Here is a 24,483-nt window from a genome sequence, read left to right as displayed (position 1 = left end):
AGTGAAAATCATTGTGTTGCTCATGAGTTTTGCTATGTTGGATATTTCTTGCTTCTTTCAAGCAAAATTACCTCACATATTATCACAAACTTGTTTCTTGAATAATACACTGCATTATCATGTGATTTGTGTACATTTTTTATGTACTGTATAGCATGATATCTAATATGTTTAAAAGTTTATAATATAATGATGGTATATAATATATTAATGATTTTTGTTATTTTGATCTGGCCAAGTATGGTCATTTTTGAAAATTGTCATCCTGTTCCCAAACAGACTCCACTTTATTTGTAAAATGTTTTCATAATAGAAATGCTATAATGCTATAGACTTTTAAATTGCTGTACTTGTGCATATGCTGGATATTATAATACATTTCATTAAACAGTTAATACACCAGCTGCTTTGGTGCTGAGTTTCTGGGGTCAGGGTTAATTAGATATAGTTTCCTTTATTGTTCAGTGCTAGTATTGATACTTTGCTGGAAAGAAACTGAAGGCTTTTGTGATGGTTAACTTCTGTTGGGATTGGGATAAATTTGAAGATGAGCATGTTTTAAGAAGCAGAAAGAGAGGGGGGGGGGGGAGAATCCACTAACACAGAAATATATATGTTCTTATGATACTGCATATGGGTTATGTGGGAAAACTATTGCATTAAAATTGGGAGGTACAAAATGTCTGCTCTCAAGCTGAGAAGTATGATGGTGACCACATTGACTTGACAGGGCGAAGAGTTGGGACATGGGAATAATGTTCTCCTGGCTATGGCGTCTGGGTTCACAGTCTCAAAGTAAGGGATGTATCATTTTTGACTCAGATGATGAGCAAGTTCCTCATTCTAATGTGGATGAGTCCTTGGAATCCTCTGCACTGGTGGGCAATGGAGGTTCAGTCATTGCTGGAGCGAAAACAGATATCAATAGATGTCTGGGTGTCTAAAGAATAAAGTGATAGCGTAAGAAATTTGAAAGAGAGTGAAGATCCGTCATAAACGGCAGATCAGCAATCACACCACCCTGGCTATGCTCTCATCTCGCTGGGGGAAGGTACAGGGGCCTAGGAACCATTACCTACAGGTTCAACCATCAGTTCCTTGAACCAACCTACAAAATACTAACCACAAGTCTACCTCAGCACCGAACTACTATAAACTTTGTATAAGCTCCACTACCTAGTATACCCATTGTCGGGTTACCTGATTATTTAGTCGATAGTATTATTGTCTATTGTACATTTCTTGGTTGCATTAATGTGCCTGTAAGGCTGCAGAAAGCAAGAACGTCATTATTTAGATCTCGATGTTATAACAATTAAACACTATTGACGGGCCGAATGGCCCACCTGCTCCTATTTCACGTTCGCAGTGAGTCTGGGAGAGCTGTGCGATTGTATTTCTCATTCAGTTTTACCTCATTCTCTGCATGTACAGTGTTTACAAAGGGCGAGGACAGAGGCAACGCGCTTTCCGACTGGAGCAGGTCCAACAACGAGTGCAGTTGTGAGCTGGGCGCGGCGCCTTTAAGGGCTAGCGGGCTCCTTATCTGGCAGCGGGGGCGGGATGGGCCGGGGAGCGGCGTTTTCAGGAAGGCAGGAACCGGCAGCTGGCGCTCGCTTAGCACCGAGGGCGAGGGGTTCCGAGAGCCGCTGACGCTGCTGGGCAGCCGGGCTGCGCGTCGGCGATCAAATCCCGCCGGGAGGGCGGGCCAGGCCAGGCGGACAGGAGGCCCCGGGATGCGGGCTCCAGCGATGCGGTGGTTCGGAGCCGCGCTGCTGCTGTGCTGGCCATCGAGTTTGCGGGGTAAGAGAGGCTGTCCAGCGGCGGGCTTGTGATGCAATGCTTTTTTTTTGGTTCCCGCCCAGGGAATCACCGGACTCCGAGGCCTTGGCCTAAAGCCCGGCGCTCTCCGTGCCGTGGCTGCGGGAGGTGCACGGCGCCTGGCCCGGGCGCTGGAGTGTCCCCACCCCGGCCCTCTCACCCACGTTGGAGGCCGTGTTGTTCCCTTGGCAGCGGGTTGAGCCGGAGTACCGGCACCCGGCTCTCGCAGCTCTTCGGCCCGATCCCCCGTTACCCCAGCTCCCTCCTGTTGCACGGCCAGCCTTCCACCCCCTTTCCCCCCATCACTTGCTCCAACGTGTGGGGTTTAACGTGACATTCTGGCGGAGCACTCTCGGCTCATCCACACCGTGTGCATTTTAAATTTTAATTAGTGTATTAATGTAAAAGGGCTTGTGCTGGTAAACAAAGATAGACTGCAGTTTGTTTAGGATCCAGACAGGTGTTTATTCTGGGGGGGTAAACATTAGGCTACAGCAGGCAATTGAGTGATTTAAAAAAAATACATTATTTATGTCCATGATCGAGGTTTTCAACGCGATTATAATTGTGTAAGATCATATCGGTTTGTAACGTTAGTTGATGGGGAAAGAAGATATCCCCGTACACAGCTTACAAAGGAACGTGAGAAGTGGCACTAAATTTCTGTGACCAAATCATTAGTCGTAAACTCCAGTCTGATGGCTCTTGTTCCACGGCGCTTGGTTCTTGCACAGTAATATTTCCCCCGGGCAGTATTGGTTTAGGTCATCTCAGCGGCTGGTGCATGTCCACACCCTGTGATGAGATCCAGTTCGAAGCAATTCCAGGAAACGGACCGATTCTTGCGTGTGTTTACATGTCGGACTTTCTCGACATTCATGCCAATTACCTATTTATCTTTTAGTTTTGCTCACCCGTAAGATGTTGTCCTACCTAGGGAAGGTATCAATGTATTTTAAAATGATTTTTACTATTCCCGTCTGTCACTCCGACATCGTTGAGGTTGGAGGAGCACATGTTAATGGCGGATATTCTATTGCACTTGTCATGTACAGTAATATATATATAGTTTTGTTGCCACAGTCCCGTTATCTATTCGGTAAATGAAGAGATTTGCTCTTTGACTTGGGTTATCATCATAAATGTGCAGAAGAGGCAATAAAACCGCAATGATGACAGGCTGTGTCCAAAGGTTTTAATGGGCAAATGTAGAAGTTTTACATGTAAGTCGGCATCTTACCTCGCTCAAAGAAGCAACATTACGCAATTCACTAGGTTTCACAGCTATCAATCTTTAACAACGTGAACGGTTCAGGGTGTTGTGAAAGTGAATGATCCTCTTTGTGTCCATTTCCTCCTGCTGTGTGTAAGAGATAAGTGGATGTATGTGTTTTTCTAAATTCAACCTAACATTTGAATAGTATCTAGACAAATCTTGCAGTGCAGACAAGAATGATGGTGGTACACACCTCTGGCTCTGAGGTGGTTGTTGGACTGGAGGGTTATGTGTAGTTCCCTCTATTTCTTACCCATGTCTTAGCTTTCTGTTCATTGCAGGGAAATAAAACTCCCCAAGGATTCATTTTGCCTTCCCTTACTGCTGTTATGGTTTATCCTCGCTGAAGTTTTTCCACCTGAAAAACATCTTTACAAGGCAGATGACTTGATATTTGACTTGTAATTTAATAATTGGCCACACATGCTGCTGCAAGTAACAATTTCATTGTTCTACTGTCAGTACATATAACAATGAAATACTTTTGATTCTTAGTTCTGTAATAAGCCAGTTCGGTATTCCGAAAAACGCATGGAATCGTGGGATTTTTCAAAGGTCATTTGAGAATTTTAAAAAGCGAACAGGGTGCATGATAGTAGGGAGAGCAGGGTGTAATAGCGCGAGAGAGAGAGAGGGGGGTAGATGTGAGTGGGAGAGATGGTGAGAGGTGGGGGAAGAGAGGTTTCAGTTAGACAGACAATGCAAAGTCATGGCTCGTTGCTTCTAGGAGAGTCGAGAAAATGTCCTCAATCGAGAGAATGCAACTTCAGAACCCCCTCGTCTCGACTGCACTGGAGATTTCTGCGGGCGCAAGGAACAAATGACCTAAAGTTTGCTTTGAGTGAACGGAGTGTTGTTACCGTCCTCGCCGTACACCGGGCGTTTCGTGAGAGTGGTTGGATCCCGGGATCGAGGATTCGGCGCCCGACAGGTGAGTGGCCTGCAGTAGCTGGTGCCTCTCTGCTCGCCACTGGATGAACTGACGCCTCTACTCCAGGTTCGGGCGCTGTCTCCTCGATCCCGCTGCTCGGCGGTGGCCGACTAGGATTCCAGAGCAACGCCGATGCCTCACATCAGCTCCTGATCCCCCGCCGCCTGTGAATAATTTGACCAACGTTGGTTGAGCTGAAGCTGGGATCCAATCACTCTCACAAAATGCCAGTGTACGACAAGGACGTTAAGAACACTCAGTTCACTCAATGCAAACTTTAGGTCATTTGTTCCTTGCACCCATCGAAATCCCTGCCCCCATCCATCCCAACCACGGCGCAAAAGTCTAATGTGTAGGAAGTCTGAAGGAAGGTCTTCTATCCAGAGGTCCACGGACGGGAGTGTCGGCCAAGGCCCACAGCCAGTTAGGAGGGGGGGCACCGGCCCCAGCTTGACTCTGCCTGAGCTGGACTTGGTGCTTCTTGCCTGGGCCGCCGCTGCGACGGGCAGAGCCGAGCTGGAGCCGGCGCCCCACCCCTTCCTCGCTCCCTCCGGCCCGGGGCCGCTTCCCCGACGGGACACTCGGGAGGGGACGGGGACGGCCCAGCCGTTGCTGAGACGCAGGTCTGCACCCATGCAGTGGCACGGCCGCCGCGAGTGTTTAGCCCGAGTGACCTATGACCTGTGCATGCGCAGTCGGAATACCGAACTGGCTTATTGTGAAGATCTCTACAAGGGTGAAACTAAATATAGTCTAGGCGACCATTTTGCAGAGCATCTGTGTGCTGTCTGCACCAACCACCTCAATCTTCCAGTTAGTTGTACATCATTTTAACTTTCCTTCCCAATCTCACACTGACCTGTCTGTCTTCTGCTTTGTCAATTGCTACGACAGGCCTAAACAATGTGAACGATCATCTGCTATTCTACTTGGGTTGCTTACGACCTCTAGAACTGAACGTTGAATCTTCTGATTTTGGGCAAACTGCATTCCAGTGCTCTCCTCCCACACACACTCCTCTGTTCACCTAGTTTTCTTCTCCCTTTGTTATCTCTTACCCTCACCCCACCCAACCCAACTATCTATCCATCATCCTTTCTCCCCCAACCCTTCCACCTACTTCCATCTGCCCCTTATGTCCTCCCCAACTGATTACATCTATTACCAATCCCTGTTTCTCTTTGCCCCCTCCCCCCCCCCCCCCCCCCCCTCCCCTTACTGCTATATACTGGTAATGTTTCCTGTTCCATCTCAGTCCTGATGCTAGGTGTTAACTCGCGATGTGTAGGAAAGAACTGCAGATGTCGGTTTAAATCGAAGATAGACACAAAATGCTGGAGTAACTCAGCGGGTCAGGCAGCATCTCTGGAGAGGGAATGGGTGACGTTTTGCGTCAACTTCTTCAGACTTGCGATGTCTGTTTGCACCTATTTTCCCCCCACGGATGCTGCTTGGTGTGCTGAGTTCCTCCAGTATTCTGATTTGGATTCGAGCATCTGCAGTCTCTTGTCAGCATAGAATTCAGATGAGTTTAGAGAAATAATTATTAACCTCGGTTAGAATTTTATCTTGATAATCGCTCTCTTTAGTATTCAGGCTTTTTTAAAAACTGTGTTTGGTACGAAGGGAAATTAATTCCTTTGCTGGCTTGCACCATTGGCTGTCTCCTTTTATTTATGAGAGAGTGGCTGGGGAATGAGTTCTGAATTCCCAGCCAAGCTCACTTCTGCAAAATTTCTAGGAACACATTTTCTAGTGAATTTAAATGAATTTATTTTACAAACTATAGTTGAATCCTCAGTGTAATTAAGCAATGACATTTTGAAAAGGCTTCTATCATTTGGTTATCAGCAGTATGCGTCATCACTTTATTGACACCACTAAACATTTAACTGCATCTATTTATTGAAAGATATATTTGAATGTACAGAAGTTGGAAGAAATGACCCTTTACACGTCACTTAACTTTGCTCTACATCCAATGAATTGCTACAATGGAAAGATTATTTTGGTTTTCCTAAGTAAAAAAAACCCTATTCAAATAAAATGCAATTTCCGTTCCCTGGTTTCACTGAAGAAATGGTGTTCTGGCTGTCTATTAAACCTGCAGTGGGGAATATGGCATCCTAAGCTGATGCCTGTCCCTTTTTTTATATTTGTATCTACTTTCCCCAAAAAACATCTTTCAATTTGCAGTTGCTTCACCTTTGCTCCAGACCTTTTCATCTCCTGCCGTGCTGTTTTATACCGTATGGTGCTTCATATACTTTCCCGGATAAGCTCTAATGTTTGGTGTACTGTCAACAGAAATCCCATTAAGTAAGCACATGTTGGAGTAATTGAACACACTGAACCTCTCCTGGAAGTGGCTTTGCCTGGAGTGCCCACAGTTGTTTTCTGTCAGTGTCACCAATGTCACACCTACATTGAAACTAGCTGGGGCCAATATTCATTTATACATTAGTTTTTTTTCTTGGCAGTGATGTGGGGATGATTGTTTTGCTCAATGTGGTTATAATTTTGGAGTAGCGTGCATTGATCTGTTGAAGGAAAAGCAGCCAAGTAAAGGTAGAGTGTATGTAGTATGAATGGAGCTTACCTCAGCATACATCAATGGCTAATAATGGGGTAACACACGCCTATGGCTTGGACTTACAACCAAAGGGTTAATTTGCTACCTGTTCCTTGTATGAAACCTGTTTGTTTTAAAAATATGTATATTTTTGCAGTTTTCCATCTATTTTGTTTTTAATTCTGATTTCAAATTTGGCACCAGCCGTTTCCTGAACAGGAGATCTGCAAAGTGGCTTGTTTCCAGCACACTTTCCAACTGCTGCAAACAGACTTAAAGACAAATGCAGATAAGACTGCCTAGCAGATTGCCATTTCCTTCGAAGGTGGGAAATGCCCCTTGTACCCACTTGACCTCCAGAAGACTGAAGCCAAACTAATCGGCGTGGAATTATGACAGAGTCATCCTTTCCAGAGTCTTTGTTCATGTGCTGTCGCTCATCTTGGAGATTCGCAGCATGTATTGTCAAGTTTAAGAGGTGTCACCCAATATAGCAGGATACGGCTGCTTGTAAATCTGAGTTTTAACGCTCCATACCATAATAAGAGGCAATTGTCAAGATGTGTAACTTGGCGTTGAAGTAACATTTTAAGCTTATTTAGGTTTTCCATTTCAAATATCTACAGACAAATATAAAATCTATACTGCATGAAATAATACATTTTGCACAGAAATGTATGTATTCATGCAAGTTAAATTTCTCTGACTGGTCTAAGATGGTTATTAAAAAAACAGACTGTTTAAGAAAGAACAGCAGATGCTGGAAAAATCGAAGGTAGACAAAAATGCTGGAGAAACTCAACAGGTGAGGCAGCATCTATGGAGCGAAGGAATTGGAGACGTTTCGGGTCGGGACCCTTCTTCAGACTGATGTGGGGGGGGGGGGGGGGGGGGGGGAAGAAGAAAGGATTATCTGAAATTGGAGAAGTCAATGTTCATACCGCTGGGGTGTAAACTACCCAAGCAAAATATGAGGTGCTGCTCCCCCAATTTGCGGTGAGACTTACTTTGGTCGTGGAGGAGGCCCAGGACAGAAAGGTTGGATACGGAATGGGAGGGGGAGTTGAAGTGCTGGGCCACCGGGAGATTGGGTTGGTTAATGTGAACTGTGCAGAGGTGTTGGGCGAAGCGATCGCCAAGCCTGCGCTTGGTCTCACCGAGGTAGAGCAGTTGACACCTAGAGCAGCGGATGCAATAGATGAGGTTGAAGGAGGTGCAGGTGAACCACTGCCTCACCTGGAAAGACTGCTTGTGTCCTTGGATGGAGTCGAGGGGGAAGGTAAAGCGACAAGTGTAGCATTTCCTGCAGTTGCAAGGGAAAGTACCAGGAGAGGGGGTGATTTGGGTGGGAAGGGACGAATTAACCAGGGAGTTATGGAGGGAGCGGTCTCTGCGGAAAGCCAAAAGGGGAGGAGATGGGAAGATGTGACCAGTGGTGGGATCCCGCTGGAGGTGTCGAAAAATAAAGATTGATTTTTTTTTTCCATCAGAAATAATAGGCATGCCTAGTTGGCACTCCATTCTCAGCTGTCCAACAATAAATATTTTGGATCATTGAATATGTAACTTCTAGGAATTGCATTTATAATTGCTCAGATGTTAAGAGACAGGAAGTTCTGAACCATCACATAATGAATCAGTTGCTGAACCCCAGGTTTTCTGAATAATAATAATAATAATAATAATAATAATAATAAGACAGATGACTATTGGAGTCTTATGAAAAATTGTGATATCACTTCAAAACCGTTCCAGAACTAAATTAAAAAAAATCTTTCTGCATTTGTTAAGGTTTGCTCCAAGGATTGCCTAAAACTTAACAGGCCTAGTCAAGTGCTTTGGATATTGGGGTAATCATTTTTTGGAGGTTGTCTCTTAGAATCCGAGATAATGCATGTTCATTCTGTTTCTGTGTTCAACAGCAAGACAGACGAGGCTAGTGTGGGAACACAGATGGGGCAGGAGATGCTTCATGGAGTAGGTGGATTTGTGGTTTATAGTGTATTTCTCCTGTTTATGTAGGGCTTCTGGGTGTTCTGAAAGCATGGACTTGAGCCATGCCATGGACCTGAATACCACCCCTAATGTTGTTGCTCTGTTTTGAGTGGTTGCAAGTTGGGGATTACCGCGGGTCAATAGGTGTGTTGTTTCATTCACAGAGGGTTTGAGTGTGTCATTAAAGTTTTTTTTTTCTCTCTGCTTACCTGGTAATCTTTTTCTCAACACCTCCGATCCCAGTCCTGATTCTACATTACTATCCCACTGTCTTCACTATCAGGATCAATACTAATCTTCTGCCTGCTATTAATGACGCTAGTCTGTCCCTTTTATCTTTTCTGCCTTCTTTTCTGGAACCTTAGATAACCTGGAGCAGCCAGTACTGGTCACCCTACAATCAGGTCATACTCGTATGTTGCTGTGTACTGTCAACTCATCTATGTTACTGCAAATGCTTCATGCATTTAAATAAATACTTTCAGGGCTTTTACTTTGTTCTGATCTGCATGCTTTTGTTTGCATATTCACTCTACGCTGTTACACTTGGCTTACCAATTTCTTTTTCGTGCTATGCCACTACTCAATCATTTCCTCTAGATTTATTAAATATCCAGTTTTCAGAGCCCTCCCATTGTCATATTTAGTTTGAAGCCTGTCTCCAATCCTGTTTCAATTCGGCTGTCCTTCATTGATGGAGACATGGGCTTCAGTGAGTTTAAAAAAAAAAAAAAAAAAGGATGTGCTGCTCCCTGTATTTTTCAAGGAATTGTCAGCGGTGAAAGCCCTGTCCATTGTCTTGGTGGAAGGAATTTGCAGTTCATTTCAGGGAGCAGGTCATGGAAGGAGGAAGCTGGTGGTTATATTCCCATTGCTGAGACACTCCTGTGTCTTTGTTGCAGTTGGATTTTTCACAATTGCAGCTTGTGAGGTTCCTGAGTATATTCTCCACTTCTGTAGGATATGAGATTGTGGTTACTGAACTCTCTTCACCATTGAGTTTTTAATCTTCATTGGGGATAGCCTCTGTTCCTGAAGCCCTGTCATGATGACTATGAACTGGATGGGTTGCACTGGGGGCTTTGGTCTTTCTTTTGTTTTTTCCTCCATCGAAGATGTCAAGCACAATTGTAAAAAAAATGTGTCAATGCGATGTCACAGCTGTGCCAAGCTGCATCCACGCATGCCATCAGGACCATTTGCAGTATTTTATTGAGTTCTTGAAGTGGTTTGTCTTACCATTGATGTCATTGGGAATGAGAGCAGTAGAAATCGTTATGTTATTGCTTTTCATTCTTGTATCATCATGAGTCTGTTATTAGTAATTTGAAACACAAGACTAGGTTCAAGACTGATTTATCGGCTTGAATACTTGATCAAGACTGGCATATCAATACTTTGCTGTGTGAGTGAGATCTCTGTCAAAGTTGCTGTCTGTTTGCAGAAGTATTAGTGAGGTGTGGGCTGCTTGTTCAAATGGTGTAAATATTTGGATACAATGAGTTCTGCTGATGTTCCAATCACCAGGAACTAAACAGGTTATTTGATTATTCATGTGATTTGTGGGAATTGGCTGTGAACCAGCTGGATGATCATTTAATTGCACACAACATGATGGAGTAACTCAGTGGACCAGGCAGCATCTCTGGAGAACATGGATAGGTGATGTTTCAGGTCAGAACATGACCTGAAGTAATTTCTTAATCAGCGCGACATGGAGTTGTGTAGCATAGTGCTCAGAGAGTTATAGAGTTATACAGCGTGGAAATGGGCCCTTTGGCCCATCATACCCACGCCAACAATAATACCCCGTCTACAAGTCCTTCCTACCCTCGTTTGGCGCATATCCCTTTAAACATTTCCAAACCATGTCTGTATTTTCCAGAGATGTTGTCTAACGCGCTGAGTTACTCCAGCACTCTGTCCTTTTTTGTAAACCAGCATCTGCAGTTCCTTGTTACTACATTCATTTAAATGCTCTTTCTTGAACATGATGACAAATGACCATTCTTCATAAGAGTGAAACACTTTCTGCTTGCATGAGTTCCTGACACAATGGACAAGTACTTTTTTCCTTTTCAATGTAGCATTGATAACAAACAGATCTGCTAATTTCATGCAGTGGAAAATGTTAGTATTTCCTGGAAATGACACATGATTCAGTTGAAACCCACATGCTGATTCATGTTCGGGCGGTTTAAGATCTCAATCTGTACGTACGCTTTGTTGTGTTCTGTCACTGCTACTGTGTAGGAGCTTGTGTCTTAAAAAGATTATCATGGCAGAAATTTGTTGTCGTGCATTGAAGCTAACTTTATATAGGCCATAGAAATTTGTGGATTACAAAGAAATCACCAAGATTGATTTAGAAAAATCTCATCGTCAATCCACATGGATTGATGCAGCTTTTTGGCCTATGTTGTTGGTTAAATTGTTAAATGAGTTACATGGGATACAAGGCAATATATATTGCTCCTATTAATACTCAAAAATGCTTTTAATTTGGCTATTTTTGGATGTTACATGGCTGCGTAATAAATCTTCCATGAAACCAGGTGAATTTAAAGAACATGTGCGACTGGTGTTCTAGTGAGCCGGATGCTAAACAATCTCAATTTCTCAGCTGTAGATACAGGATGGTTGGAGTTTCTAATTCCTGCCACTTGTGCTCATCTTGAATGAGTCTGAGCAAATCTAGTATCTCATTGCAAATTGTTTTAGATAAAACATGAACTTGATTGAAAGGCCAGAAATCAAGTGCAATAAAGCAGCTTCTGACCTAGCATTGTGGTCTCGAATAGATTGACACATTATAATTGACCTTTAGAATTTGTAGCTTGAATTTTTCCACTCATCACGTCAGAGAGTTAATTCTTTGTAGACACAAAATGCTGGGGGAACTCAGCGGGACAGGCAGCATCCCTGGAGAGAAGGAATGGGTGACGTTTCGGGTCGAGACCCTTCTTCAGGCTGATGTCCGGGGAGTGGGCGGGACAAAGATAGAATGTAGTCGGAGACAGTAAGACTGATGGGAGAACTGGGAAGGGGGAGGGGTTAGAGAGGGAAAGCAAGGGCTATTTGAAGTGAGAGAAGTCAATGTTCATACTACTGGGGTGTAAACTACCCAAGCAAAATATGAGGTGCTGTTCCTCCAATTTGCGTTGGGCCTCACTCTGACAATGGAGGAGGCCCAGGATAGAAAAGTCAGATTGGGAATGGGAGGGGGAGTTGCAGTGCTGAGCAACCGGGAGATCACGCAAGTTAAGACGGACTGAGCGGAGGTATTCAGCGAAACGATCGCTGAGCCTGCGATTGGTCTTGCTGATGTAGAGAAGTTGACACCTGAAACAGTGGATACAGTAGATGAGGTTGGAGGAGGTGCAAGTGATAGATTCTTTGTGATATAGTTTTATTCTTTGTGATATTTCCCCTATTTTTCTTTCTTCATCACCCCCCATCTCACTCCAAACCCCTCACATTGCACTGGTTATTTGACTTAAGTAATGTAACTGAGATGCATGCGTTATTTATACATCATGGGAGCAAAACTAAAATTTGTCTGGTTTATTTGATTATTCAAAGTGTGGAAATGAGGCTTGGCCCTAACCAGTTGCCAATAAACAGGCTCAATCTTGAATGGCTAAATTAGACAATGTCTGGCTCACAATAAGACTGGTTTTGCCCAGCCTTCTCATGAGTTAGACATTGTCTAATTTAGTTGGAATGGATAAAATACCATTTGACAGCTTGGTATCTCTTAGAAAAAAACATTGTACTGCTACAAAAAGTTTTATAATTTGCATGTATGTTGAAGTTTCTGGAAATCTTAACTTGATTCTTTTTTATACACACTTTTTATTTCATTAAATGAAAGTAGACGTCACAATTTGTACATGGTGAAACCAAAATGTATAAACATACCCTTTAATAAAATCTGACAATGTGCACTTTAACCACATGTGATTTGTTCTATTACAAATCTCAAATTGTGGAGTACAGAGGCAAATAAATAAATGGCGGGTCTTTGTCCCAAACATTATGGAGGACACAGTATATAGTTCTAAAAGAACTTTAATGGCCCTGTCCCACTGTACGAGTTCATTCAAGTGCTCTCCCTAGTTTAAAAAAAAAATCAAACTCGTGGTAAGCACGGAGAATGAACGTAGCGGGTACGTCGGAGCTCGGGGACGTCTCTTTGCGGCTCGTAACGCTAACGGCAGGTACTCGGGAAACGCGGTAAGCATGGAGAATGAACGTAGCGGGTACGTCAGAGCTCGGGGACGTCTCTTAGCGGCTCGCAATGCTAACGGCAGGTACTCGGGAAACGCGGTAAGTTCTGGAAGACTCGTGAAGATTTTTCAACTTGTTGAAAAATGTCCACGAGAGCCCCGAGTACCGACGGGCGGCCATTACCGTAAATCTCCGAGTTCGAATCAGGGCAAACTCGGGCGAACTCTTTGAATGAACTCGTACAGTGGGACAGGGCTTTAAGTCTGCAAGAAAAGAGATCATTGTTGGCTTGGGTAAAGGTCAGATTTGGATATAATTTTGCCATAAAACCTTTTGCTATCTGTTTTAACACTTCCATTGTATATTCATATGCAAGAAATTTTGTTCATAATCATACTTTAGCTTGTTTAACAATCTAAAAGGTCAACCTGCAGTAGTCATGAATGTTGGACATCGAAAAGTAAATTATAAGTAGTTAATGAGTCATGAAAAGTCTGCCATGTTGGTGTGATGATACCAGCATGATAAAGCATGACTTGCGGCATAGAGGAGGGTGTGATCCCATTGCATTAATGCATAACAGCTTGTGAAAACGTATTTATTTTGCAGCTTCACAGAAAATAGCTAGTTTCTGCATTGCATGTGACTGGGTAGCCACTGTATGCTAACACGATGCACTGTATCCCATCAGCAAGAACCTATTTGAAGTCCATGCCAGTAATGCTGCAAGTTACTTTGAATTCTGATTAATTGCTGGCGATATTGATTGATTTATCCCCGCCCTAGATTGCATTGAAGATTAAAAGCTTTATTCACCTGCAATCTCTTGGCATTCTACCAGACTCCAAGTTGCCTCACATTGGACGATTCCATTAGCGGGGAGAGATGGGATGGGCTGGTTTGTTTTCCCTGAAGCAAAAGTGGCTGAGAGGTGACCTGATTGATCTATATAAGATGTTGAGAGGCATGGATGATCAGAATTTCAAAAATATGAGGCCATGGGTTTTATGTTAGAGGAAGGAGTTTTAAAGGGGGTGTGAGTGTAATTTTATTTTTCTCCTGGTGGTTAATATCGGAATGCAATGACACAGGAGGTGGCAGAATCGGAAATGATCTCTGAGTTTAAGGGGCATTTAGACAGACACTTGTTATAGGGCCTAAAAGTATGTTGACCTAATATGGGCAAATGGGATTAACATAGATGGGCATAAAGGTTGTCATGGATGTGGTGGGCTGAAGGGCAGTTTTCTGTGCTTCACCCATCTATAACTCTGGCTCTCCAATAGCTGTACATTTCGCAGTGCCTCAATAATGAAAGGCCCTCAAATTTGGCACACACTCAATGACTGTTTTCTGCTGAATTCAAAGACATTGATTTATTTCTCCCAATACTCCTGAACTCTCCAGCTATTTTCATTACTTGCATGCTCTGAACATGCCACTAACTATTTCCACGTTGAAAAGTTGGCTTCTCTGAATGATTCCACACCTTACATTGTTTCCAAGGTTATGAACTTGAAATCTCTTTGGAAGCAGGAGATGTCTGATATTAGAATTTGGAGCAAAAAATGAACTGCTGGAACAACTTAGTAGCTGAGGCAGCATCTGTGGTGGCAAATGGGCAATTCATGTCAGCACTCCAGAGGCAGGGTCTCGACCCAAACTTGACCATCCATTTCCCTCCACAGATGGTGCATGACCCACATTTCCTCCAACAGTTTGTTTTGTGAGAGCTCTGTTAATGTCCACCAACAGAACGCTCCACACACATAGTATGTAATCAGCAACATCGCCTAACGCCCTTTTAAATCCCATTTGAACATAGAATTAACATTGACACGTATGTCCAATCGTAGATCACTTATCCCAAAGCTGTTGTAATAGCTCCTGTAATGGTAACAATTCCAGCAATGTAATCAACATTTTAACCCAAATATTTTTACTATTTAATGCAAGTCAACAAATCGAGTAATTTACTAAGCAAAACAGGAAAAGATGTGTATTGCATGCACTTCCTCGTGACGTACTAGAACAACTATTGTTTATGGATTTTAAAATATGGGTGTTTCTAGTAGGCAATGTACTACTGACTAACATTTCAATTATGGAATCAGAGATGTAACAAGCCCATCTTACCTCTTCAAATTTGTGCTTTCCCATTCAGGCTCCTAAACTGTTTATGGCCAAGTGAATTTTTACTTAAATTTTTATTCTTGAAGACAAACTTGACATGATTAACTTAATGTTTTTCTTGTAATGTCAAAGATATCAATAGTTTTAAGACAAAGCAAACAAAAATGCAACCTTTTGGTTTTGACTACTTGGTTTCCTGGATTAAGAAATATTACATAATTCAAAAAACTATATATGTATATGTGGTTAGAAATTCATTTTTATGAAATATCTTTCTGACAGCTGTATCGAGGCCTAAGTGGCTGTTCGGATGTAATAAGATGAAATTACAGTATTTATTGCTGCTTCTGTACTCCCAAAATTCCCTTGTGATCAGTCACCGTGTGAATTGTTTGTTTTAGAAAGAGTCATCTGCACTGCTGGTACAGTACAGCTTGACTTTTAAAAGAATATAGATGAAGAAACGAGGCAGAGACAATAAAATGGGATACTTTGTGTTACATTCAATTGGCTATGAATGCCAATAACAACTTGTTTACTATTCAGAAAGGAAAAATGCATTATTGATTTGGATTTCCTATGTCCACTGAGTGCTACTTAAGTTTGAAATTATCCTTTTATCCACTTTCCCCTTGACAATTTCCTCTCCTGCATATAATACTTTAGCCTCTGATCTTGTTTTTTTGTTTAGCACTTTCTTGTCATCCCTACAATTTGTACGATGATGGGTCCTGACCCGGAATATCATCTGTCCACTTCTCTCCACAGATGCTGCCTGCCCAGCTGAGTTCCTCCAGCAGTTTGTTCTTTGAAACTCTAATGCTAAAAAAAAAAAATGTTCCCCGCCACAAATGCTGCCTGCCTGCCTGATCTGTTAAGTGTTTCTGGCATTTACTGTTTTATTATAGATGAGTTTTATACGGAATAAAAAACAAGTTGACAGAGACACTGTTTGAAAATTGAAAATTTCTTTCTTCTGCTGACTTTAATACAAATGAATCAATATTCACAAGTACAGCTTTCCACTGCAGTTCAGTTCTGGCTTTCAGAAATCCATGCTCCACAAGTCATGCACCCTTGTAGATCAACACATTTTTGCCGAGGTAACCAGCGTAATTTGGCACAAATGCAGTGGTCTGTTGGTAAATAGGAGACATGAATCTTGTATGGAAATGTTAACTGATCTTTTAGTTTAATTGTACTAATATGAATTAGTTTTTTAATTAACTTTATTCATTTAAAAAAAAATCCTTTGAACATTTTGGTTTCGGTGACTGTTTCAACAGCTTTCGGGTGGGACTTCAACTGGCTGACAAAGTCATGCTGGCAACATAATCACTCCTTAAACAGAGCCTTCTGTTCAGGTGAAAACTTGTCACCAGCAGAAAACTAGACATGGGGCATGATGAACATGAATAATATGTATTTGGTGCAATATAGTACCTACTCCAATAATCGGAAAGCAGGAATATATTTTGAGCATCCAATTGGTTCTTGAATGCATAATACATATTTAGGTTGGAGTACTAATTTCAGCATATTTTAGTTTGGTCCAGTTTATTATGTTACTACAATCAATTACTTGTGTACTTGTGGGACACTCTGAACTTGGTAGTTGCCCTGTTTAATGGCTATTGGTTTTGATTGCACAACTAATAGTTTGTTTGTTCCACAGGGCAGTTGGGCAATCCGTTGAATAAGTACATTAGACATTATGAAGGTTTATCGTATGACACAGATGTACTGCATCAGAAACATCAACGTGCCAAGAGATCAATTTTGCATGAAGACAAGTTTGTGCATTTGGATTTCCATGCACATGGCCGGTATGTAACAAGCACGAGCAATTTCATTTTGTCTTTCTTTAAAAACAATTACCTTGTCAGAACTTGGTATAATATCTTTATTTTAAAAAAAAATATATATAATCCATGTAGTTAATTTAGATTTTGAAGTTATTGCATATATTTATGGGCGTAGAAGGGAGGATGAAGATTTCTAGTCTTTTTTTTTAGTATCTATTTTAACCTATATCGAGTCTGGTTTTACCAAAAGTGTTTTGATTCATCACTGCTGAGAAGAATTGAATGAATTATTCGGATCTCTAGTGCATCCATTATTGCATTGGAAGCATGCAGTGCTTAGACTAATCTTTGGGAGTGAAGGTCCAGCGGAAAAGGACAGATTTTGTGCTAAGTATTGGCCTCTATTTTTAAATGTTCAATCATGCTGGTAATTTTAATACTTGAGCAACAAAGTAGTTTTAATCAGAAGTTAGTTTGCTCCAGTTGTCTTTTAAATTAGACACTAGACCAAGTGCGGACCCGTTGGGTCCCGTTCCCCAATGCAAAATTCCACCACTCGCCCAAAGCCCCCAAATGCGCAGGCGCAGCTGACGTTTTTAAAGTTTAAAATGGCAATAACTTGTAAAATGTAAGATCAATGTGAACGCATCTCACTCTCCCTCTTCAGTCCCTTATTCCCCTCCTCTATTATCCTCCCTCTCCCTCCACAAATCCTCCTCTGCTTCCTCCCCTCACCCCCTTCTCTCTCTTCCCCCTCCCCTCCTCCATTACCTCACCATCCTTTTTCCTACCTCTATTCCCCCTAATCCCCCAGCACTCTCTCCTCCTCCTCCACCCTCCTCCTTCCTTCTCCTTTCCCCTACCCTCAGTCACTCCCTCCCTCCATAACCCCTCTCCCCTCCCTTCTCCCTCCTCACCTCCCCCACTGACCTCCTCTCGCACTATCCCCCACTCCCTCCCTCCCTCCCCCACCCCCACAATGAAAATCGCAATTTATCAGTGAATATTGCAATTAAAAAAAAAAAAAAAAAAACCTAAACACAATGTTTAGCTGTTAATGAAAACGGAAGATTTGATTAAGACGGATTTTTTTTTAAAATCAAGATTTTTAAAATGTAAAATGAGATTCAGGGATCCCACTGTGACGTCGTTATGACGCAGCTGACGGGAAGGACAAGTGGAAAAGTGTTAAAGTGGCTTTTGTAAAGTTTAAAATGTCAATAACTTTTAAAATAAAACATAAATCCGAACGAAACTTGTCCCTTTTACATCCCAGGATAATGGTGAGTGAGGTGGGCCAAAAATTGTAGCGCTATCGTGTACCGTTTTGGCGGAGTTTTGAAACGTCACGCACTCACGCCTACACACAGAATTTTAGTAACATTTAGATAATCTAGAATATCTTTTCACTCCTTTGCAAATCTAAACTTCTTACAAATGTTGCAGAAATGTCAGGAGTCAACAAATTATTGAAAATCTGTTTCTCTTGAGAATCTACGATATATGTGTCCATGTTTAAATTGAAATCTTGAACCCAGAGGTATTGATAAAGTAATCAAACAATTTTTAAGCTATACTGTGCAACTCATTAGCCATACTGATGGTTTTTCCTCAGTGTACTAATTCTTTAAATGTTTTTAGAGTAAACCTTCAAATGATACGGTATTCATTCAATATGTATAGTCGCACTAATACTAAATTAACATTGATTTGTTCTAAATCAATTGCTAAGAAACAGTAAATGAGGAAATTAAAAAAACAAAATGCCAGACATGTACGGCTATTCAATTAGTATTTATGGCTGAATGCTTGGAAAGAGACTTTGATCAAAAAATAAATACTTGATACCATCTGTGGAAACTATTGGTGTTAAGTGCTTATTATGGCTTTTTTTAATGCATTTAAGTGAATATGACAATAATCTGTAATTTAAAAAATTCCAGGATGATATTAAAATGGTGAATATTAGAAACACTCAGCACCTCAGAGAACAGCCATGGAAAGAGAATCAGTGACATTTCTGGTTGAGGAACCTTCATCAAAACTGGAAAAGTGTTTTAAGTTAAACTCATTTTAAGTTGCAGAGAAGGTGAGGGATACAACAAAGGGAATATTTCTGATAAATTGAGGTTATAGTTATTGGGAGGATATGATGTTCACAAGCCAGTCTAGTGGATAGATTAATGAGGGCATGTTGATAAGGGAAACAAAAGACGAGTGAAAGCTGTGAAGTGCAGGTCTGAGTTATTGTAGAGACTGAAGCCGAATCATTAGAGCTTGGGGTGCCCAACAATTGAGGCAGTCTTTGTGGCGCGGGCAGCACAGTGGCGCAGCGGTAGAGTTCCTGCGTTACAGTGCTTGCAGCGCCAGAAACCCGGGTTCGATCCCGACTACAGGTGCTGTCTGTACGGAGTTTGTACATTCTCCCGTGACCGCGTGGGTTTTCTCCGAGATCATCGGTTTCCTCCCACACTCCAAAGACATACAGGTTTGTAGGTTAATTGGCTTGGTATAAGTGTAAATTGTCCCTAGTATGCGTGTAAGGTAATATTAATTTGCGGGAATCGCTCGTCGGTGCTGACTCGGGCATGTTTCCGCGCTGTATCTCTAATAAAAAAAACTAGTTTTAATAAAAACATTTATATAGCCACACGGCTCAAATTCTCCATCTGTGATATTAATTTGAGTTTTCCAAATGGATGGTACATTCCAGTGGCATGTTCTTGTATTGCATTGGTAACAAAAGCACTGATGAAAACTTGCAAGTTGTTGGCTATTCGAATCTGAGTATTGGCATATTTTTTGCCCTCTAAATAATGGCAAAATATAAAAAATATTACCTGGCAAGGCACAGTCTCAATATAATTTTAATATATAATATGCAAACACAAGATACTGTTTTTAAAGATTTCAACTAGCCTACATGGTATTGGATTTATTGACACTAAGTGTTGTGGCGAAGTTTAAATGGGATTGGGGGTGTGGGCGGTAGAGATGGGGATGATGGTTAAATCCATGCCACACACCAGCTTTCTCTGAACGTTAATTCAACTCAATGGTTGGGACTAGACGAAGGGCATTGCTCGTGGAGCCATTAATGAACTCTGTTGATCGTTCTTCACAAGGATTTGGCATGGTGTAATTTTCATTTGAATTCAACAGATGGTAACTGCCTGAGAATCTTTGCCCTTGAGAATTGTTATAAATTTGATCAGCTGCTCAATTAGCTGATCCTGAGCCCTCAGATAGCGAGGTTATAATGTTTGTGCTTGTTGAATACAGACTACATGTGTTTTGAATAGAAAGAGCAATCGGTGAGAAAGGCAGAGAAAATTGGCCTCAATTTTTGAGCCATGCATTTAATTGTAAACTAGATTGCAAGGGAAGCTTTATCAGGATCTAATTGTGCGCATTTTTTTTCCTAATGTTTTGTGGCTTTGAGTGAATGGCACTGACATTATTTGAGGTAAAAAAACGAGTTCATTATCTTGTGGTAGGCTGCCTTCCTCACTTTGGAGAAATGCAAAGCGTGGATCCAAATGAGCATGGCATTGGATGTCACAATGCAAACTGCTGTACATCTTTGTATTGGGTAATAAGACTACTAAATACAGGCAATGTGTTGTTTGCTTAGGATGTGACCAGTGACAATTGAATCTACAAAAATGCAGGCACTTCCGCAAAATGGCTTGGCCATTTAATCCATTATGCCTTGAGCATAAATTAATAGTTACTGCATTGATTATTTTCAAACTAGGGAATGATGGGGAATAATGTGTTATTTTTTGGGTTTTTTCCTCTGTTGCAATTAAATTCTGAATGATAGAAATATAGTACCTTTACTGTCATCAGAACACATCAGTTTTCAATGGCTCATGAAATATCTTGGATGTGTTGTCATTCTTGTAATGAATATGGAAACCAATGTGTACAGCAGATCACTCAAACCGAATTATTGTAATGAGTAGATAATTTGCCTTTCTGGATTGATGGTCACATATTTTCCTTTACTGAGGGATAATTGGCCTGTTTTTTTTTTTTTAATTGACTTTTCATCGGTGGTGCAGATTTGTCCTTGGGTAAATGTCTTGTCTTGAGCGACTTGAATGAATAAGTTTATTGGCCAAGTATTCACATACAAGGAATTTGCCTTGGTGCGCTGCCCGCAAGTGACAACATGACATACAGTGACAGTTAGGAATGACACCTAAAACATTAAACATTTATAAGAAAACATTATCAATTAAATATGTGAGGTAAATAAAATACCAGAGCAAAAGGAGGCTACAGATTTTTGGTTATTGAGTAGAGCTACTACTCGTGGGGAAAAAAAGCTGTTTTTATGTCTGCCTGTGACAGCTTTGACAGTTCGGAATCGCCTTCTAGAGGGAAGTGATTCAAAGAGTTTGTGGCCAGGGTGAGAGGGTTCAGAGATGATCTTACCCGCTCGCTTCCTGGCCCTTGCAGTGTACAATTCGTCAATGGAGGGAAGGTTGATGCCAATAACCTTCTCAGCTGATCGGACGATTCTCTGCAGCCTCCGGATGTTGTGCTTGGTGGCTGAGCCAAACCAGACCATGATGGAGAAGGCGAGGACAGACTCTACGATGGCCATATAGAATTGGACCATCATTGTGCTTCCTCAGCTGCCGCAGGAAGTCCATCCTCTGTTGTGCTTTTTTGACTGTGGAGTCGATGGTAGCCCCCCATTTAAGCTCCTTGGAGATGATGGTTCCCAAGAACTTAAAAGACTCCACAGATGTGACTGGGGTGAGGGGAGGGGGAGCTCTCCAAAGGTCTACTATCAATTTCACTGTCTTAAGAGCATTGAGCTCCAGGTTGTTGCAATCGATTAAACATGGTGTCTCTCATCAATCCAATGATCCTTGGTATTGCACTGATGATCAGCCGTGAGATTTGTGCTCATGGGATTCAACTCTTCTGTCAACTTCCTTGTTGGTAAATGAAAATAGTTTGGATAGTTCCAGGTGCACAAAAGTGACTTTTGAAAATTAATTTGATTCAGTGAATGGAATTATAGCCATAATTACCCTCCTCGCCACTTCCATTGAATTTACTGGATCTTTGGGTGAAAAAAGCATAAATGTATTTATTGCTTTGTTTGTTTAGTTTTATATACAAAACCACAGCCCAATACATTCCCTTTATTCCTTGCAGTTGGCATAAATTTCAGTCTAATAATTCTTTGATTACACAAACCATTATTTCTTGTCATAAGCACAAAAATCAGATATTCAGGTTTCATGTTGCACTGGCCTCATCATGCCTGTGTGGCTTCTATCATTCTCTCTCTTACTTAGTTTAGAGATACAGCGCGAAAACAGGCCCTTCAGCCCACCGGGTCCGCTCCGACCAGCGATCCCTGCACATTAACACTATCCTACACCCACTAGGGACAGTTTTTACATTTACCAAGCCAATTAACCTGTACGCATTTGGAGTGTGGGAGGAAACCGAAGATCCTGGAGAAAACCCGCGCAGGTCACAGGTAGAACGCACAAACTCCGTACAGACAGCACTCGTAGTCTGGATCGAACCCGGGTCTCTGGCGCTGCATTCGCTGTAAGGCAGCAACTCTACCGCTGTGCCACCGTGATCGCCCTTTTGGCTTTTGTTCGTGTTGGGATATGTGGAGCCTGTGTTTTTCTGGTGCACTTAATTGCCCTCTTCTGTTTATTTTGTGCTGCACTTGACTTCCATAGAACAGTGCAACACAGTAACATGCCACCCGGCCCAAATATCAGTGCCAAACACGATGCCAAGTTAAACTAATCTCTGACTGCACATGATATCCCTCCATTTTTTGCATATTCATGTGCTTATCTCAAAGCCTCTTAAATGTCACTGTTGTATTTGCTTCCACTACTACCCCAGCCATGCATTTTGGGCATCCACCAATCTTGCGGAGGGGGGGGGGGGGGGGGGGGGGGGGGGGGGGAGGGACTTGCCCTATACCTTTTAAACATTTCCCCTCACACTTGAAAACTATGTCCTGTAGCCCTTGACATTACCCCTCTGGGGAAAAAGGTTCAGACTGTGTACCCTATCAACTTCTAGGGTTCCAGAGAGAGTAATACAAGTCTGTTCAGCCTCTCTTTGTAGCTGATAGCCTCTAATCCAGGATGCATTTTGATAACCTCCTGCACCATCTCCAAAGCCTTCACATCCTTCTTGTAATAGGGTGACCAGAACTGCAGACAGTACTCCAAATACATCCTAAACAAAGCTGCAACATTTATCTTCCTGACATTTATCTGCAATGCCCCAACTGATGAAGGAAGCATATCATACACTCTTACCATTCTGCCTGCTTGTGTTGCCACTTTCAGGGAGCTATGAACTTGGACTCCAAAATTCCTCTGTGTATCAATGCGTTGTCTTGCCATTAACTGCATGCTTATCTCTTACATTGAACCTCCTAAAATGCAACATGTCACATTTGACAGTACACATCACGTCTCCAGATGGAATAGTGCCCATCTACTACTACGCTCTGGCTAAACCAGTTCTGAATCTGAATGACCAAGTCACTGTGGATCCCATGCATCGTAATCTTTTGGATCAGCCTACTGTGAGTGACTTGATCAAATGACTCACTGAAACCTTCATCAATCACTTTCATCACCTCCATAAATTCAATCAAATCATTACGATGTCTTATTTCATTCATGTCTTTACTCTGCTTCAAGATGATTCCCAGATAAAATAAAATGCATCATGCAATTCCATTTTTGAATCCTAAACTATTGCAAGGATCTAAACCTATTTTTTATTAGGCCTTTTACATTGCATTTTATATTTGTAATCCCTCTTGGCTTTGGAGGGAATAGCAAAATAAATCATTGCATTAATACTATTTTCACATTTCATGAAACCGCCTTTTACAAGCACTTTCATGCTTTGAAACTTTTATTGCTTCTATCATAGCCTGCATCCTTGGCATTGCCCTTCATCTTCATTGCCTGTTTTATGCTATCCTGGCGCTGTTAATGGCTATACCTGTGAAAGTACATTGCTGAAGAAAAATGATAGCAAAGGTTTCTTTGTATCAATCCTTTGTAACACTTCGTGTGAGCTCAAAATGAACCTTTTCTTTCAAAGCAGGAAATGAAACAGCTCACAGCACACAGCGTCTGTGCCAATCATGGTGCCAATTTAAACTAATCCCATCTGCCTGCAAACGGTCTATATCCCTCCATTGCTAGTCTATTCGTCTGCCTGGCCAAACGATGCCCACATATATACTTCCACTCCTCTCAAAGAGTCATACAGGCATCTATTACTTAAAAAAACTTGCCCTCTGAATCTCCTTTTAATCCACCCCACACCACCTCACCTTTAAACCTATGGCCTCTAATGTTTGGTATTTCCTTTCTGAGGGGGAAAACAGATTCTGATTATCTACCTTATCTATGCCCCTCATAATTTTGCCTACATCCATCAGGTCACCAGTCAACCTCCGCTCCAGAGTAAACAATCTCAATTTGTCTAATATCTTCTTTACAGGTAATGCAGGCGCTGTTCTTGTGAACCTCTTCCACCCCCTCTCCAAAGCCTCCTGTAACAAAGCATTTCTGTAATACAGCAACCTGAATTGCACACAATACTCCACGTGACCCTACCAAAGTTTTATTCAGCTGCCTCCTGAGTTCTCAGCTATTAAACTCATGGCCTCAATTGACAAAAGCATGTGGTGTTG

The 24,483-nt window shown here is 41.9% G+C and overlaps 1 protein-coding gene across 1 annotated transcript in view; it reads left to right on the top strand.

Annotated features, from left to right (window-relative positions):
* Window positions 1-1,558: 1,558 nt before the first annotated feature.
* The window catches only part of adam10 (ADAM metallopeptidase domain 10), a 95,237-nt gene continuing 72,312 nt past the window's right edge, over window positions 1,559-24,483 (top strand). The window contains exons 1-2 of the mRNA XM_033050636.1: window positions 1,559-1,803; window positions 16,634-16,784. Of these exons, the coding sequence (XP_032906527.1) occupies window positions 1,737-1,803; window positions 16,634-16,784 (218 nt within the window). The 5' untranslated portion in view covers window positions 1,559-1,736. The remainder of the gene's footprint in view (window positions 1,804-16,633; window positions 16,785-24,483) is intronic.

The sequence above is a fragment of the Amblyraja radiata genome, chromosome 34, assembly GCF_010909765.2.
Source record: "Amblyraja radiata isolate CabotCenter1 chromosome 34, sAmbRad1.1.pri, whole genome shotgun sequence".
NCBI lineage: Eukaryota > Metazoa > Chordata > Chondrichthyes > Rajiformes > Rajidae > Amblyraja > Amblyraja radiata.
This window is presented reverse-complemented; position numbering and strand designations above follow the sequence as displayed.